This window comes from Cyprinodon tularosa, unplaced genomic scaffold, assembly GCF_016077235.1.
Source record: "Cyprinodon tularosa strain WSP-4 unplaced genomic scaffold, ASM1607723v1 ctg93, whole genome shotgun sequence".
In the NCBI taxonomy this organism is placed as follows: Eukaryota; Metazoa; Chordata; class Actinopteri; order Cyprinodontiformes; family Cyprinodontidae; genus Cyprinodon; species Cyprinodon tularosa.
Genome location: NW_024039707.1, coordinates 846,009 through 864,751, shown reverse-complemented (window position 1 = coordinate 864,751; position 18,743 = coordinate 846,009). Strand labels below are relative to the sequence as shown.

General features: G+C 38.9%; 2 protein-coding genes across 3 annotated transcripts in view; one reads left to right on the top strand and one right to left on the bottom strand.

Moving 5' to 3' along the window:
• The window catches only part of pcxb (pyruvate carboxylase b), a 383,732-nt gene that overhangs the window by 126,717 nt on the left and 238,272 nt on the right, over window positions 1-18,743 (bottom strand). The gene's annotated exons all lie outside the window — the stretch shown is intronic.
• Window positions 1-18,743, top strand: part of LOC119776389 (leucine-rich repeat and fibronectin type-III domain-containing protein 4) — a 47,476-nt gene that overhangs the window by 6,981 nt on the left and 21,752 nt on the right. Inside the window, exons 3-4 of the mRNA XM_038274779.1 lie at window positions 15,197-15,808; window positions 15,901-16,063. Coding sequence (XP_038130707.1) covers window positions 15,223-15,808; window positions 15,901-16,063 — 749 coding nt within the window. The 5' untranslated portion in view covers window positions 15,197-15,222. The remainder of the gene's footprint in view (window positions 1-15,196; window positions 15,809-15,900; window positions 16,064-18,743) is intronic.

Below are 18,743 nucleotides of genomic sequence, written 5' to 3'. Positions count from 1 at the left end.
GCACATTTATAGATGACGTGCAAAAACCAACAAGCTCAAAGGAAAGCAGCAATACTGCAGGCCTAATGAATCGTCTCATTGTATCCACCTTATAAAAGAAAAATAATCGCCAAAATCAAGGAGAGCAGCAAGAAAACCTTTACGCTGCAGTAAAACTTGATTCATTAGGACTGAGGAAGGCCTTTGATCAGTGTGTGAGATACTAAACAAGCCGCAGTCAAAGAATCATTTAGCTTGTTTTCAATACCAACACCACAGGCATCCATTTTCCTCAAAGGATGTTTGTGTTATTCCCAGGGCTTATCGCTGATGTTCTGCCTTTCTACATCTCTGTGCATCCCTTTGTTTCATAGGGGAGTGCAGACAGATGGATGCCAGCAATACAACAAAAAAAAAAACTGATAAAAGGAGGTTTATGTGCACAAGTGCTGTTTACCTGTCTGTAGCATCAATCAATACATCCATCATCATGATTCACGGCCTGGATGGTATGTCATTGACCTACTGTGCTAGATGCGGAGTGCTGATTGGGTATTTGTTCTTGCACTCAGGACTTCCCCCTCAGAAAGCCAGGAAGTCTGCTGAATCATCAACCTGCACCCACATTCACAAGCATAGCTGTTGTCAAACAGCGTCCCGCGGTGTAAGCCAATCAGGGTCCATATGATTGGCTCTGCAGGGTTTCTGAATGGGCGGGAAATGTTGCACAGAGGTGGGCTGGTTTGAGTGTTGCCTCTCAACCTGTGTTTGTTTTTTTCCCTCTTTCCTTAGCTAATGCAAACATTCACAGGTGCGCACATGACACAGCAACAATCACACTGAAAATATGGCAAGGTGACAGCAAAAGCTGTTAGGAAAGAGCGATAAATGACTGAATGGCTTTGAGAGCTGAAGGGGGAGAAAACAGGAAAAGTTTAACGCATAGACACGGACAAAAGCACAAAATGGTTTTCAAGTTGCGGCGTTTCCTTTCCGTTATCTCTCATCTACATGCAAAAAGTTTTTTGACCTAAAGTTTAGCATTTATCATGGAGTTTGCAAAGGAAAAACAGGGATATCAGACATTAGGGTTTAAAAGCTAAAACTTGCAAAGGCTTTAGAATATGGACTGATGAATAGATTCCTTGTCATAATCAGACCCAATTGTAAAACATTCTGTGCAGACAATACTTTAAACTTTAGAAAAACATTCCCAAATAAGACCTTCATTAAGGCATTTAAGTGTGCAGACCTATGATGCATTCCATAAAAGTTCAAAAAATATCCACTGGACCTGGTTTCCTAGATTTGAAGATGTTTCGCCACCTCTTCAGGAAGCTTTCTCAATTCAAATGTCTGGATCCGCAGTGAGTTTGAGTCTTATATAGACATGGCCTTGTATTGCTTGGAAACATGCAAATAGAAACCGATGAGTGGGTCGTTTGGTTCCATTGTTAGCCTGTAATATCGTTATCGCCATTAAGGGGAGGATTGTCTCCTGTAATACCTAAAACCTGTCTATGATTGTTAAGGGTCGGTCATTGAATTGAGAAAGCTTCCTGCCGAAACGTCTTCAAATCTTGGAAACCAAGTCCAGTGGATATTATTTGAACTTTTACGGAATGACTATGACCTGGATGAATGAGAATCTTCATCAGCACCTATTGTGCATTTTATTTTGAGAATCACAGGGCAAAAGGAGAAATACATAAGGCTTAGATGTCTTAATTTTGAGCTTGACAGAATATTGAAATACACTTTAATTACAGCTTAAAAACTATCAAATATAGGTGTCATATTTAATAGAAATAGGGCTTTCTCCTATAAAATCTTCTATAAATAACTACCTTGAACAATTACAAGTGTTATAATGAAAGAGATGGACCAAAAATATTAGATACAGCCCTGTCACTTCTGCCTGTATTTTAATTAAATACTGTTAAAGAAAATGCAGGACCAGTCAAACATGAAAACTGTCAGAGTATGCAACATATGTACCCAACTAAGCTAACTTCAGTCTGTATGTCATCACATATTGCAGAAAATCTATGTAGGACCCGTTTCAGCTGCCTGCAGCATTTAACCAGTCCAAAACGCCCCACAGGGCATCAGATGGAAAAACACAGTGGTACCTCATGAGACTTTACCAACAGCAGTGATTTGATGAGGCATTCAGTTGCATCTGGTATACTGGATTGTCTGAACATAAATACAAATACTAAGTATACTGTGGGTAGTGTACTGTATACCCTTTTATTCTCAAAATTAGAGCCTTTATTAAAAAAAAGAATCTGTAGTAAAACTGACTTTAAGTGGGTGGCTTTGATACGGAAAAAGAATAAATTCTATAGAGCCAACTTTCCCTTTATCAACAGGAGCTAAAGGAAAAAAAGTGAAAGTTTTTGTTTACTTCCAACAACTTGAAAACAGTGCTGTTGAGCTCAATATTGTGCCGCTGTGAATCAAAAGAGCATTTATCTATAATTTCTTTTCTTTGCTGCAGAACTCTAAACCACAACAAAAATGCAGGTTTGAGTTGATTTAAATGAAGAAACACACTCTACTCTGATGGCTAGAACAGCACTTCACCCATCGTCCTAATTGTAGCATCGATTAAGTGAGACTACTCGAAATGTGAAGAAGTGAACATTCATCTGTAATAACCTACAGATTTCAAACTAATGGTTGATTCTTGTTCACTGAAAGCCCTAGAAAAGGCCTCAAGTGTGTGCGGAGGATTCTGAACAGCATTTAATCAACTTGTTACATACCATTTTGGCTGACAGGCAAATAGTGATTGTATATAAGGAAGAAGCTTTTGACTGGATAAAAATGGACCTTAAAAATCAATGTTTCCCAGAAATATACTTTAGAACGTTGGGTTTGCAGGCATCGACATGACAATCAGTGCAGACACACGATGCAAATTCAAATCTAATCTACCGTCTTCCATTTCACAAAATACGGCATCTTCATTAAGAGATGAGCATGTGGCAATAACGAAGACTGTCAGCAATTAATTACAGCCCTTTATTGGCTCCCATCTTAAACCACTGTGCAATTTAATCAGATACAACTATGAGAATGCCATCTGGAGTGAGGGATAAACAAAACCCAACATTGCTGAGATGCCTCAATGAAAAATTACTCTTGTACAAGGAGAAAAGAAGGAATTGGGGTGCAGCAGCATGACTGAGCCGTTCTCAACACTTTCGTCTGCCATTTTCTCTGCTGCATTCATCTGTACGACTGCCATGAGTGTATGGAGGGGAAACCACTCCTGCTGTTCACATAGAAAGGTTCAAACCACTCCACTCTCTCAAGTCAGGGATGCTGATGACTTACAAGCTAAACAAGTCTGAAAGAACAAACTAAGTTGCAAACTTTTTCCTATAATGCTACATTAAAAAGTTCAGGCATCTCATTGATAATCTGTTTGATAGATCAACACAACAGGAAGATAAATTACATGGTTTTTAAATTGATGAGTAGGTGTGTTTATAGAGCGGCAGGCTTTTCATCACCTTTCAAGTCTGCAAACTGAATTTGCCTGTTATTTTCAAACATAACAGGCAGATTAGTTTAACACATCTTAGACTGCATTCTGCCAATGATTCTCAAATATATTGAATCAGGTCCATTCAAAATCATGAATGTGCTTTATTTTAAATCATTGTTGCTTTGGCTGAATGTTCATTGTTTTTCTGCTGGAAGGTAGATCTCTGATAAGTTTAAACTTTTTTGTAGGGTACAATCTGTCTTGTTCCCAGATTGTCACGAGTTTAGCTTCTTGCATCTCAGATGCAATAGAAGAAAAGCCTCCTAACATCACAATACAATGCTTCACTAGGAGGAATCAAGGCTGCTGAGGGAGATTTATTTCATTGGTTTATCAAATTGTATGATGGTCAGAAATCAAATAAAGTCATCAGGCTCCAATAAACAAATATTCCATGATGCTGCATGTTTATAAAACTTTGTTAACCCTTTTCTGATCCGTTTTTAGCAAAAAGACTGGTTTGATCTGCAGATTGAGCAACATAGGGTTCTCAGATAACGCTATTATTTCCTACTTCACATTGGTTCATCATCAAATCCCTAGAAGAGTAAAGTTTGTAATCATTACAGCAGTGAATAATATAACTCTGTAGTTTCGAAGGCTTTGGTAATTGATGCACGTAAAAATAATTTCTAATGAGTTTTAGGACAGATTATGACTCGCTCCCACACTGCTCCCCTGTGTTACTAAAAATGCCAAAGAAAATCACTGTCACCACAGCTGCCAATTCAATTTACCTCCCGGAAAATGGGATCCCCAAAGCTCTTCAGCTTGTGTGTGCTCTTTCCAAGGAGGGAAGGGGAGAAAATTGCAGCGAATCCTGAAGGGCGGGGTACTGGCTGCCACCCTTATGGAGGTGTTAATATTGTTAATAATAGTGTTGGGGAACTGATTTACCTTGGGCTGGGAGCTGGTGAACTGTGAATATGATGCAAACTTTAAATGCATTTGGCAATTTGATTGGTAGGAAGTGCAGGAAACTTGCAGCAGTATGCAGGGTTTTAAGCTGCTTATCGGCAGACTGATAAATGCCTGTAGCTTTCAAACAAATATGAAGCGACGAGAGAAATCCTTTGGAGCTTTTATTCAGCTGCGGCTAATTGCTTTGTTGTAGCAGTTAAAGCTAATTGTAATAAAATTAGATCATAATCTTATTTTTGTCTACATTAACAAAACAGTTACTTTCTGCACAGTCCATGGAAGAAAATAAACAAAAGCGTGTATGATTTAGTGCTTGAGGATTTCTTGCGCAGTCGTTCCTCATGGTTCACAGATTCAAAGACTGAGATAAATAGGATCGAGGGGTTGACTTTGCCTTTTTATTTTCAGGCCAACATTTCATGCAGACAAAAACATCCTAAAAGCATTGATTCTTTTCCTTTCAGAAGAACAAAAAATGGGTAGGATCCAAGTTTTATGACTTCACACTTTGAAACAGCATTCCAGGTTAATTAAAGACTTCCTTTCTTATCTATGCAAACCTTAAAAAGTCAGGCAGACTTCAAAGCCTCCACAAGTATTACGTTTTTATTCCAAACACAGTATGAGGAGGAAACAAGCATTTCTTTTAAGTGTTGCCAAGTTCTAAGATTTAGCTCACGTTTCAGAACTTCGCTTTAGATAAAGTGCCAGAGCCAGAAGTGTCCTAATATCCCAAAAACCGTCTGATAAAACGCTCATGTCCTTATGATCTGCACATCAGTGGCACGTAGTTCCATAAAGCTGAATGAAAATTAGCCACAACAAAGCAGCCATGGCTTTTAAATGGAGGAAGAAATGTGCACAAACTTAAAAAAAAATTAGGTCTTTCTAAGCCTTTTTAATGTCTTAAGTGAATCAGGGTTGGAAAAGGGAAGAAAAAAAAAAAACATTTTAATAATCTGACTGAAGCGCTCCAAGAATAGAGACAATTATCGAAATCTTCCAAGTAGGATGGGTTCCAACAGGATTTAGTGAGACAGATTCATACTTGCTCATCATACACAAACAGAAACAACATGGTTGTTGTTGCCTTTCTGCATCTAATACAGAGCATAAAGTTCAGGAGGAATTAACTGAGGATTTCAGATTTAAACTATCTGTGTTGAGTCCAGCTGTAATTAGACAGTAGGTTTTTACCCTCTTCAGTTCTCTTACTGCACCACCACATTTACATTTTCCTCGATGACCAACTTTTGCTGTTTTTGTTCAAGATCTAGGCTAGGGAGACAAACGGGAAGGCGATTGGGATTCTGTGCCTTTGTCAAAATCCAGAAAAATTTTTGACCCTACAGAAGCTAAAATGCTTTAAACCTTACCCTGCTCTAACAGCAGGGTAAGGTTTAAAAAAAGGGAAATTAGATTGGTTTAAACAAGCATATTAACCATGAACTAACGGCATATGTGCATAAACATTGCCTTCAGACGATTCTAGTGATTTTTTTTAACAATGGCATCAGTCCTTTGAGTACAATAGAGACAATATTGACAAGTGTTTATGTCCATCTTGTTGCCATTTGTATATGCTTCGCAAAAGAGGTGACTCATGTAATCCTTGTTTGGGAAGCAATGTCAGCGGAGGGCTAATTTCACCGTGCAGAAAGGGAAAATACTTTTATAGACCACAAAGAGACCAGAACCAAGAGAGCAGAAGATGGGATTCATGGATTCATATTCTATATTTCAATAATTATTCCAATTCTACCAAAACATGATTTGTTTTATTTAAATATGCTTAAAGCCATAATCAAATCTGCTAGAAGTAAATCCCCTGTATCATATAGTCTATGTGTAATGGACGCATCATTAAGGAGGGTCATATGTTGCGTAGAAATAATTTTACTATTTGATGATGGCCTCCAACTCTGCACCTACTTTCTAAGAATATTTAGTGACTGATCAAAACTGTCTAGAACCAAAACATCATGATGGGTTGTGCAGTTTTGTTACATAGCACCACCAGTTCTCAGCATGTTTTAGGAATGGATCTGCAGTGCTAAAGGTCAAAGGTGAGCATGTAAACCAAGAGCTGAGAAACATTTCTTTGGGAGAGCTAAATAAATGGGAAAGAGTTTGATGAATGGATAAAACAGAGGTCTATCACTGATGAAAATTATTAACCATGATTCAACAAAAAGGACCAAAAAAAAGGAAAATGTATTTTATAAACCCATTTTTCCTGAACTTTTGCTTCCCTTCTGAAACCAGCTGTCTGTCCTCCATCCCTCAGACCAACATGATGGAGACGCCTTACAAAGTCATTTTTTTAAACACAGCTCTTCCTTTCTCTAATCGAATCCATACTTCCCTCTCACATCCCTCTCTTCTCGACAGTGATGGATGGCGGCCTTCACCCGTTTATCGCCTTTACATATTTCTCTGCCCATCCGCTTAACGACACACATTCATACCTGCTGACTCTTCATTCCTCATTCATCCCCATCTTCTTCAAACTTCTGGCTTTTCGCTCTTTCCTCTTAACACTAATGGTTTTTATTTTCCTCCATCTTATGCAATCCCACCATTTTCTTTGCCCCCCGTCTATTTCATGCTGCTAAGCTCTTGTGCTCATGCAAGTTTTCTATATGAAATTTTTACCCCTTCCTGCTCCTGATACACTCCAGCTGACTAAATAGGACAATACGGCTAAAGAGCAATAGTATCAAAAGGATGAGTGGGCTTACAGTACACACGACAGCTGCAAGAAGAGGCTGTGTGGGCGTTCTTTTGTTTCTTGCCTGCAGAGAAGTGTGTGTCTATGCGTCAGCCTCCCTATAATTATGACTGTGTGGGAAGACTGTTTTGGTATGCTCCTGGTTGTTTCAGTATGCAAGTGCTCACCTCATATCTAGGGGCTGGATTATGAGAGTACGTTCCAGAGAGCCTTGGTGCAACTGAAAGAATTGGATTGTGAAAGGCTGCTTCCATATTCAACCTGCATTTGGGCGAGCAGAGCCTTTTATTTCACAATATAACAATGCAACGCTCTTATGCATCTTGGCTAGAATGGTTCATTTTTGCTTTCAAGCAGCCAGACTTTTAATTTTCTTAACATTTGTTAGTTTTCTGGGAGTCTCAAAGGTTGTTTTGTGTTTTTTTGGGAACTTTTGGGAAATTTTCCTCCGATCTCTGCATAGCAAGCGCTCATTTGCAGCAAATCTTGCCATCTAGTGAAGTACTAATTATATATTTTGTCATGTATAATCTGCAGCCATTTATTACCTACGCCTGTTGGCAGCAACTCTGAAGTTAGGCATCTAAATGTAGTGAAGACACGCTTAGGTTGACATTTTGCATGAGAATGAGAAGAAAACCAGGACTTGAGGAACTCTGAACACGGTGAGGTTGTTTGTGTAAGACTGCCTGACATGGCATTTTAGAACCTGCTGATATGATGGAAATTTCTCACACATTCACCTCTGGTTTACAGAGTTGCAAAAAATAGACAAATCCAGTGACAAGCTTTTGTATGGATTATGAGGCTATGTAGACCTCAGAAGAGAATCGATAGCTTTCATCCTCTTAAACCAGTCTAACAGTAGCTCAGTTAGCCACTCATTTTCAACCAAGGTGTGAGAATTAACTCTCAACACATTCAGGCGGCAGCAGCAGAAGACCACAATAAGTTTCCTCCACTAATTCAGCCAAAACATAATGACATAAAACTCTGGACATTTTGACGTTTGCCTGTCAGGAGTTTCTGTGACTGATTTCTCATGTTGTTCCAACCCACAGCCCCAATCAGATCTGTGGATTACTGTGCTTGTGATAAGTGGGTTTTGAGAGCTAATACAAATCCCCTTGTTTATAAACACCACAACATTCGCTAAGTCGATTTAAGTCGATTACAGTCTAATGGCATTTGCGGTCTGGAGTGTGGCTGCACACAAACACACACACATGGTTTATTAACGTCATTAATTGTGCTTGGCATATTTTAGGGGACTGACATTTATAATGTACCACAGAGAATTAAAGGCCAACAAGGAAATTAAAGCTACATTAGGTCTTAAATGTGAAATCCAATGAAAGTTTCAGTCAAATTAGAGTTTTTAAGTCATGCACCAAGCGTTTCTTAATTGCCCGAGTTTTGAATTAGTATAAAAGTATCCCTGGAAAACGCTCTGTGGACATTCATCTTTCTAAGCTGTTAGCAGCTACATATTTAGCAGCCTTTGAATCCACAAATAGATACCACACCCTCCAGGGGATATAGTAAGTGCTGGAAACTTTCAGGAGTTTGGATAATGTTAGGTGCATCTTGTTGGCGGAGTTGTTCTCTAAATCCTGGGGGGTAATGAGAGGTTTTTTACACTCCCTAAAACACTTTTGCAGCACATATTTTTACATCATGCAGACGCTCTGCTCTCTCCATGCGCCCATTTCTTGATCTCTAGAGGATTAAAGGTTCATGCATGGTGGAGTAGAGAGAGATTTCCAAAAATAGAGCAGAAAAAGAAAAGGAAAGAAAGTAGATGTAGATCTAGCACAAGCTTAAAGAAGCTGAAGATAACTTGGATAGGATGCAGGAAAAATCTTTTCATGGTCATCTGTTCCATTTCTGCTCTCATTTGTTATGTGTGTCTCAGACTTTCATCAGATGCATTCTTTTACTCTTTCCCTGTGAAAAGTAAAACAGGTTGGATTCTAAAAGGACTAATTTAGTATCTGCTGCCCCTTGAGAGTGAGACGGATTCTGACATCTATGTATTTGAAGCCTATTGCAAATTCAGCAGCCAACTTTGAAGTGTGAATGTTTCTGAAGTGCCAGAAGAAAAACATGTTAAGATTCATTCAGGAAAAAAAAAATGTTCAGACAAGTAGCAGGTTGGTTAGATGATCCTTACAAATTAACGCCAGATGCTGTTCTAGCTAATTTTAGCAGCTCTGGGCACACATAAACAACGGATGCCTGCACAGCGCTTTACCTTCCCACAGCAACAGTACAGTGTGTAAGATGAGATTTTATTGATCTCGACAGGGGAAGCACTACTGCTGCTGCAGCACAATGAACACAGCAAAGAGGCAGCCAAAGATAAGGCAAAGAAGAAAAGATAAAATCTGAATTAAAAGTTTTATATAACCACCAAGAGCAGCACAGAGGATAGAAAAACGCCGAAAGCAAAAGGATTTTCAGTGATGTTTCAAATGTGCTGGAAAAACTGAAATGGATGACCATAGATTTGAAGTAGTACTGAAACTGTGATAAGTTGTAGTCGGTTTATATGTAATCTGATAGCAGGGATGGAAAGAGATAAGTGTAGAGAACTAAAATCCTTTGAAAAGTTGCCGTCAAATTAAATTGGGAATTCATCATGAGTGCATAATATGGATGAAATTTAGCTATAAAAAAATAGAAAACTTATTAAAATTGAGTCCACACTAGATTTTATATCAGACTGAAAAAAAACTAGTATATTAAGAAAGAAGAAAATGTTTATAAAAAGTAAAATGCATAGATAAATTGATGAAAATCCTCCCCACAAAATAATGCTGCCATCACCTAATGGGGATGTGGGATGTGCCGGCTGCAATGCTAGTTTTCAATAAGCAGCCTGAAGCCTGCTGCCTACATTAACATTTACACATTTGCTTTTGACGACGTGCCTAAAGATTTCAATTATAAACAGAGAAATTTCATTTTAGCTGAACAGTTTAAGCAAAAACTAAATAGAGATTGATAATTAACTCTTAAATATATCAGAATATTTAGGTATTTCAAGATATTTACTTGTTAAGTAGGCAAATATATCGGCTAACTTGGCAAAACACTGAAGCGAGATGGCACGATGGTTATTTAAATCTGATGCTTAATGTGTTTAACGCATGATCCAATATTAGGGGGATACAGACATTGGCTGCATCATGACTGAACGCAGTTTGAGGTGGGTTTGGAAGTGGAAGTTGGATTTTTTTCTGTCGTGTCTCCAGAAAACAGCTTGCTTTTTCTAATTAGTGCTCTTTTTGCTTAGACTGTCAGTTCGGATGGCAGGCTTTAAAGTTGTACTGTTCACTGTCCATTTTAAGATTACATCCGGAAACAAGATGTTTGACATGTTAAAGTTTGGGATCTTGCTTTTCTAACTTCTCTACATCCCTCCTTGCTCTTAGTGAGTAATTATTTAACACTCCAAAACATCTTAAACCTTGAAAGAACAGCTGGATTTATACTGAGATAAATCACACATTAGTTCCATTTATCAATTAGATGTCCTTTGAAATAAATGATGTCCATAGGGGAATTGGTTATATCGCCTATAAGATACCTACTGCTGTGATGTCACATAAAATGTAATAAAAAGTATGTGGTTGTTTTTACTTGATGGTAATTAAAATGTAAAAGAAAATCTTGACACTTAAAAGGATAAATTCTGGAAGGAACTATGAAGAAAATATGAGAAAGCAGATTAAAAGATCAGATTAGTATAAAAGAGGGATCAAAAGGGCTAGTGGAAATGAAATGGACAGGTTGTGATTCATCTCTTAGGGTCAGATCGATCAGCGAGTGAAGGGATCCGTTACATCCAACTTTGTGAGCACACCCCATCAGAAAGCTTCAGCACTGCACTCTCAGTCTGCAAATGAGATCTGGGCGCAATATATAAAGGAGGGGGAGAGAAATGCAGAGGTGCAAAATGAAACAAAAAGTCTGCAGGAGTGGGAAGAGGAAAGGGAGAAAAATGACTCTACAGGATAATCAAGTGATGAGGCAGATGGGGAGCAGAGAGATGGGTCGGGGAAGTACGTAGATAAATGAAGGGGAAAGTGAGCAGGACCGCAGCTCTGAGACAGGCAGGGCACAGAAGGGATAACAAAAAATCCTATGTGGTGCATGAAGTCATGAGAGTGCATAACGATTAAACGTAGGAGCAAGAGGAGGAAAGGAGACGTGGAGGTCAGCAGCCGAGTCAGCAAGTGACAGACGAGACAAAATGAAAGGTGGTGAAGGAAAAGATGGCGAAGAAGAGCTGTGACTGATAACATTGTCGTACTCAGGTTGCCTCAAGGACGGACCAGAGTGAGGAAAGAAAAAGAGAATGAGACAAAGGAAGAGAAAAGTGGAAGCCAGAGCAGCCAGAAGCGGAAATGGTTTGGAGATGGAAGTTGAGTAAGGATGAAGAGACGGGTGAAAGGAACTGCAGGTAGATGGAGAGGAGGGAAGGGGTAACAATCCATGGCTATACACTAATAGAGTCAGAGAGGTATGGAGGTTAAAACAGAGCAGGCATGCCTGGGGTTGATGGATGCGAGGGCTTCACACAAGGAGAGCTAGAAATTAGAGACAGTATAGATAAATGTACAGCAGGAGGCTTTATATATGAGTGATAGAGAGAACGAGTGGGTGAAAGAAAAATAAGGTCAAACAAAGGAGCAGAGACACACTCACCTTAAAGCAACAAAAAATCCCCATCATCTGATAACGGAGCTTTCCAGGGACAACCATCAAGTCAACTCGTTTTTCAAACACATTTCACCTTATAGGGGTGAATGAAGCTCTTGAACTTATTCACGTCAGTTTATTGCACCCTACTGTGATGTTACACGAGAAGGCCAACATATGTCCTGCAATATTGTGAGCTGTAATAACGGATACGGCCTTTGTCTTTTTTTCCACAAATAAAATTCCTAAAAATGTGGCATGCATTGGTATTTAGTTCCTCCAGTTGTTTACGGTTATACCCTACGTGACTGAATTTGGCTCTCTGCAGCTCTTCGATAGCTGCAATTGGTCTGTTAACATTTGAGTGAAGGTCCTTATGTTGGAGGGTCTGCATTAAGCATTCTGGTCACTTTATTCCATTCCATTTTCTTTTTCTTAAGTGTTGAGATTTGATTAAAAGGTGTAAAATCAAAGACAACAGATTAGAAGAATTTTCAACATTTCTATTTTTTTCCCCACCAAAAGATTTTGAGAGCTAGAAATTTCCTGTCACCTCTGTTTGTGTTAGTCTATAAAATCAAACATTTGCGCTAAAGTTTGTACTTTTTTATGAGAAGAAAATGCAAACAAAAAAAAAGTTCAAAAGACAGGGATGCTTTGAAAGCACATATACACACAAGCAAATCCATATTTACACAGCCATGTTTTAGTATGCATCCCTCTGCAGGGGCTGAGAAGGCTTTGACTTCCAACACCGACTGCCCTGAGGACAAGCTGTCACTGCAGGCATTCATAACTTTGTCCCACGCACTCAACCCCACCACCTTTTACTCCAGACATTTCCTCCTACCTTTTTCCTCAAGTATATTGTAACCAAGCATCTCAAAATAACTAAGCTTCAGTGCCTATTTGTCTTTTAAAAACTCCAACTTCAGAGTCACTACCGTTTCTCATAATACGTCACTTAATCATTTAGGGCTAACTACTGAGAAACGAAGCAGCATGTGTTGTCACTTGTGCATTTACATTCTGCTCAATGGACAGAGGTGTTTTTAACCATCACAATCGAGTTAAAAAGTCTTTTTTTTTGCCCCTCAAGACCTAATGTCCCACTGGCTAAAAGTTCTGCTGAAATGTCTTAAAGGAAAATGCATCCCATTAACAGAACTATTCATAATGGCTCAAATTAATGGAATCTATTCCCATCATTATACTGCTGCACTGCTTATTTTATTCCCTCACTCTGCTTTAAGTGAGAACATTTAAGAGCCGGAGATAAAATTTATAATAGTTTCCGGCAGAGAGCGTCTTATCACTTTCTCCCCTTTATCTCATGGGAGCCCAAAAAAAAAAAGTCGGCCCGTTTTGTACCAAGCTCACATTTTGAGAACAGAGCAAAGCATGTGGAGTAGGGTGGAGACTTCCATACCAACACCGCCTTGATATCAAAGATGGATTGCAAACCATCATAGCTTCACACAGAAAGAGCAAAGCTATGGAAACTATTAAGTAGCAATTTGCGTCAGCCTGTAACAGTCAGGATGATGCATGGCTCTGCCTGGTCGTTAGTCAAAGTCTCAAAGCTTGCATGTATTATACTGTACATCAATATATAATCACCAAGGTCTATGTTCCGTGCAGCACCACCCTAGAGACACTGCATCCTTCTCCAGAGATGCCTCTTTGTCTTTCCGATTCAAAAATGTCATCTTCACTTTTTACTAGAAGTGAAACTGTAACTGTCAACCCCTGTCAAACTCCGTATCTAGGTTACAGTTGCTATAACAACTGTTGTGCATGCCAATGAGTTGCAGTGAGTCATTCTTGTACCTTATCACAAAGCCACAAAACGTGTGTTTACTGGCAGATTTTCTGCACGTCTCCGATTTACAACACGGTTCTTTTTGTGGGTTTTATAGCGTCAACCTTAGAGACCAACAGCGTCACTCGATTTGGCTGTCAGGCCAGGGGTTTGAAGACAAGGTGCCTCTTCCAATTCCTCCTCAGTAATTTATTATCTGGATGACCATTCCCAGTTTTCTATAGAGCCATTTTCAATGATCAAGGCTGTGTTCATTCATTCAACTTACTAAGGTGATCTACAAAAAGGCTTTTCTATATTTCTAACCTGTGTCCCAGTGCTTTATAATTATGCATCAAATATCCCCAGTTATATGTTGTATAAATTAGCAGGATACACTGGAAATCTAGCATAATCTTGTTGTCCAGTCTTTAAATTCTTGATTTGAGGGGAAACATTTTGAATTCAACCACAACTTCCAACCTATTTATACAAATGGACTGCAGTCACAATACAATATGTTTAATCAGTTTAACACAGGGCTAAACAAATTCTGCTTCCCTTAAAGTATTCTTTACATAATTCAGACTAACAATTAACCTTTGCCCACAAAATTAAAATCAATAGAAGTAGGAGGCCAAGTTACTGATGCATTTAGAAAGCTGCTTTAATATTTTTTAGTTGGAAAATCACAACATTAATATCCATATGACGACATTTGCATGCTTGAATTGGCATTAGCAGATGAAATTAGGGTGTAGTTAGCAGATTTTCTGAATTCCCTTTTCAGAAATGTATCAAGGACATCCCCTGAATTTAGAATGCAACTAGAAAAGTTAAATTGCAGAATAGTGGTGACTTCAAACATCTTCTAAGCTCAGAAAAATAAAAATCAAAGCTCCAAGTATTACTTGGTTACATGGTAAAATGTATTTAAACTTATTCATTTTTTCTATATAACTTTAATCCATAAACAAGTAAAATACTTCCAAAAAAGAAAAAAAAAAGAAAAATGTATACCTATAAAAATGCCAGAGCTGGCCTTAGCCATTTTTCAGGCATAACATTAATGGATTTAAATTATTAAAAACAACTCTACCTTGTGGACCACATAGTGACTTGTTAGGTGATGTGAAAATATCTGAAAATAGTGCCGGCACTCAAGTGCAAAAAAAAAATACGGCAATTATTGTACCATTTCAAAATATGGATATTTCTGCAATTTCATGAAGAAATAAGTGGCCATACAATAGCAAGCCTTTACAATAGCATGAGATGAACAAAACACTTCTTTCCAGCTTTGCTGAGTAAGAAGAAAGCAATCCTGCTATGTTGTGGTCTAAATCATTTATGGTTAGATAGTATATAGATAACCATACACATACGGGTAACAAACTGGATAAATCCCAATATTTTGTGTCATTAAAGTACATTTACTGTTCTGTTATTGCGATTCTAAATTGTATCGTCTTTTATTCTTCTCTCCTTCTTTCTACAGGTCTGTGGAAAGCCAGGCGATCTACCATGCTTGTGCCCCCACCCCTCAATCCCTGCAGAGAAACACACCTGCCCCAAACACACCACCCTAAACAAAAAGCAGAGGGCTCAACCTCTTCCTCCCTATACCCTTTATCCATCCTCTCCCTCTCATTTCTCCCCCCTCTATTCATCTCATCATTGTCCTCCTCATCCCAACTCCACCACTGTGCATGCGCCAGGACTTCTACCAAGAGAACGATTCCAGAAGCTTTTACTTTCCCGGTGTCTCACTGGCTGACGCTAGTCACATGCTGCCTGCTGCCCTCTCTGATTGGAGCGGGAGAGACGTGGGGTGTTGTGTCTGCCTGCCCGTTCCACTGCGTGTGTCGTAACCTGTCAGAGTCGCTGAGCACGCTCTGTGCCGATAAGGGCCTGCTTTTTGTACCACCGCATGTCGACCGGCGAACGGTGGAGCTGCGACTCGCTGACAATTTCATAACAGAGGTGGGCGGCAATGATTTTGTCAACATGACTGGACTGGTAGATCTCACTCTGTCGAGGAACACAATCCATCAAATTCGACCGATGGCCTTTGCTGACCTGGAGAGTTTGCGCTCTTTGCACCTGGATGGTAAGCTATAGACATTTTTCCAAGCGCTTTGAGTTACAATGTTACCCAAGCAGATTTTTGCATAAAACATATTCTGGCATTGTGTTGTTTAGGTAATAGATTAACAACACTTGGACCCAAGGACCTTGCAGGATTGACCAACCTGCAACATCTGATAGTAAACAACAACCAGCTTGTGAAAGTTTCTGTCGAGGCTTTTGATGACTTCCTACTAACTCTGGAAGACCTTGACATGTCCTACAATAATCTTAGGAGGTAAGATCTTTTTACTTTTTTCAGTAAAACTCTGATGTCAGGCTAGCAAGCAAAAATTCAACACCCATAACCTTTTCAAATGGCTGAGAAATAGAGTTTTCTGATAACATGGCTGACATCTATTAATCTCTTCTGTGTAGAGTGGTATGCCAATAGTGCAACAGAGTGTAGTTGCCGAAAAGATACATTTCCTCTTCCACCTACAAGACATTTTCCCCATTTCTAGTGATCTTCCCAGATTCCTCTTTCAAAATGTGATATTCTTTACAATAGTGGTGTAGACCTCAGTGTTAATCTCAAAAGAAAACTCGATGTGTCGAAAATTATCTTCTGGATGATTGTGTTTGATAGTTTCTGCCTAAGGAAACTAGGATATTTTTAAGCTTTTCTTTTAAAATTATCAATGCTGAACCATTACTTAAGTGTAAATTATTTTATTAATGGAAAAAACTTGAACTTGAGTCAACTTCTGCCAGAACATTGATTTATCTTTCATCGACTGTGTGACATTAAAATTAAAATCTGACTCAATACTCGCATCCAAATAATATGCTTTGCTTGCATTCCCTGAAGTAACTTCCTGATTGGTTGGTCAGTACCGTCCGATCACTCCCTAAAAACTCCACAGCCTCTTGGTGATGAGCTGAGGTTCAGAGACGTAAACAAGTACCAACAGATTTTGTCTGACAATCAATGAGCTGCCTGATCAAATACACTTGGGATAGAATAAAAGACGAATTCGACTTTATTGTCACAACTGCAAAGAAATTAACTCTCTGCATTTAACCCATCCCCTCGGGGAGCAGTGGGCTGCCATTGCGCAGCTCCCGGGGAGTAGTGTGGGGTTGAGGTTCTTTGCTCAGGGACCCAGATTGGCAGTCTTTGGAGGTGGGGCTTGAACTCAGAACCTCTGTAATCCAAGCACAATGCCCTAACCACTAAGCCGCCACTCCACCCTAAAAAGTCATATTTACACATTGCGAATTTCTGACAAACTGTCAAGTTAACCTGGCAGACACGTTCAGGACTCCTCTGACTTTAAGAGCATCACCTGCTGTGGAGTTTTAAAGGAAAACCCCACAAAAGCGTGGTAATCAAACATAGAACAAGCTTTTGTTAATGCAGGATAATGGCACAATAAATTTATGAACCTAATGGTCCCCTTAAGTGAAAGCATGTGGTTTCAAGTCAAATTTAATAATTTTACAAAAAGATTTTGATGCCTAGTCTTGTTTCATTTTTATGAAAGTCTTGTTGCCTCCAGTTTAAGCCTGTTTTGTTGTTGCAATGACCTGGATGACAAGTTTAACAAGCATTTTTTAGTAAGCAGCTTTTACACTCTTTGCAATGTTCATTTTATTTTCCTATATTAGTTGTATGATAGAGCCATGATCCTGTTATTTTATTTACCTATGCCTGATAATACTCTTTTGTGTGGCATACGTTTCGTCGTTCATGAGCTTTGATTATTCCTGAAAAACAGATCTTGATCTGAACAAAAAACAAGTGAACTTGTTTCTTTAAGTTGTATAGTTGAACTCCCTTACTGGGTAAGAAAATGTATCCTTTTGGTAGATTTAATAAGGCTAATATATACAGTAAAAGAGCAAATTATCGCAACACTGACAGGAAACCTTATACAACAATCAGAACGACTCACTGCAGTGATGATCTTTGGCTCACAAAAAAAAAAAAAAAAAAATGAACAAGACTCAAAACTCCATAATTCAAATGGAACAATAGCGAAAGTCTAAAGTCTGACTCAATGAAGACAAAAAAGGCGTGCTAAAACTGCTGAGGCTAGAAGATGACTGAAAGCGCCAAACTAAATTGATTTAGACAAGGTTATAATTTCCTTTCACTTTGATTCAGTACGGGTTTCAATGAGGGCATTCTGAAGCTTACGCCCCTGAATGACGGTGCATTACTATGGATATTGTATATAATTCAAACTGGAGCGCACAATGTAATAATTTGCAAACGTCATTATAGAACAATGGACGACTTTTACTGATTCACTACTATTCAGGACTAAACCAGTTTGGCTGAATAATCAGTCCTCCCGTCTTTTCAAGGCACTATACAATGCAAAAGATTTCAGCAGCCGGAGGTTGGCATTAAATGGTTAAATCGTCCCAAGAGTGAGCACCTTGGCCTTTCTAAGATCTGCCAACCCTTGAAAATGCAGAGTTGCAGGTGCTGCTTGCATAGCTTGCTGACTACAGCGTCTATTCTAAGCATTGAAGAATCTGTGTCACATTTCCCCATACGGTTAAAAATACTCGCTCTGGAAACAAGTTATAATGAGCAAGACCTTCCTCTGATCTGAGTTATCAAGGTAGAACTTCAAAATTAACTTGCATATAAATGGCCATACAAGAAAAAAAATATTGTGCATAACAGCTTCAGTTTATATAATGGTAATTTGTAACGATTTTCGGTTAATATGAGATGCTAACTGCTGCAGAAAGATGAAAATCAATTCATCTGTACTGCCTCCCCGCCCTGGTACCAAATGACCTACAAGAAGCATTCAGTCATTCTACTGTTCAAGAGAAGGTGTTAATTAAGAGAGGGCAGCTGATATCGCTCCGTCATTCTGACTGAATTAAAAGAGCAGAATTACTTTAAAAGGAAGCAGTGCTTGAAACCATTTGTCAACTACAGTTACCTGCAATGA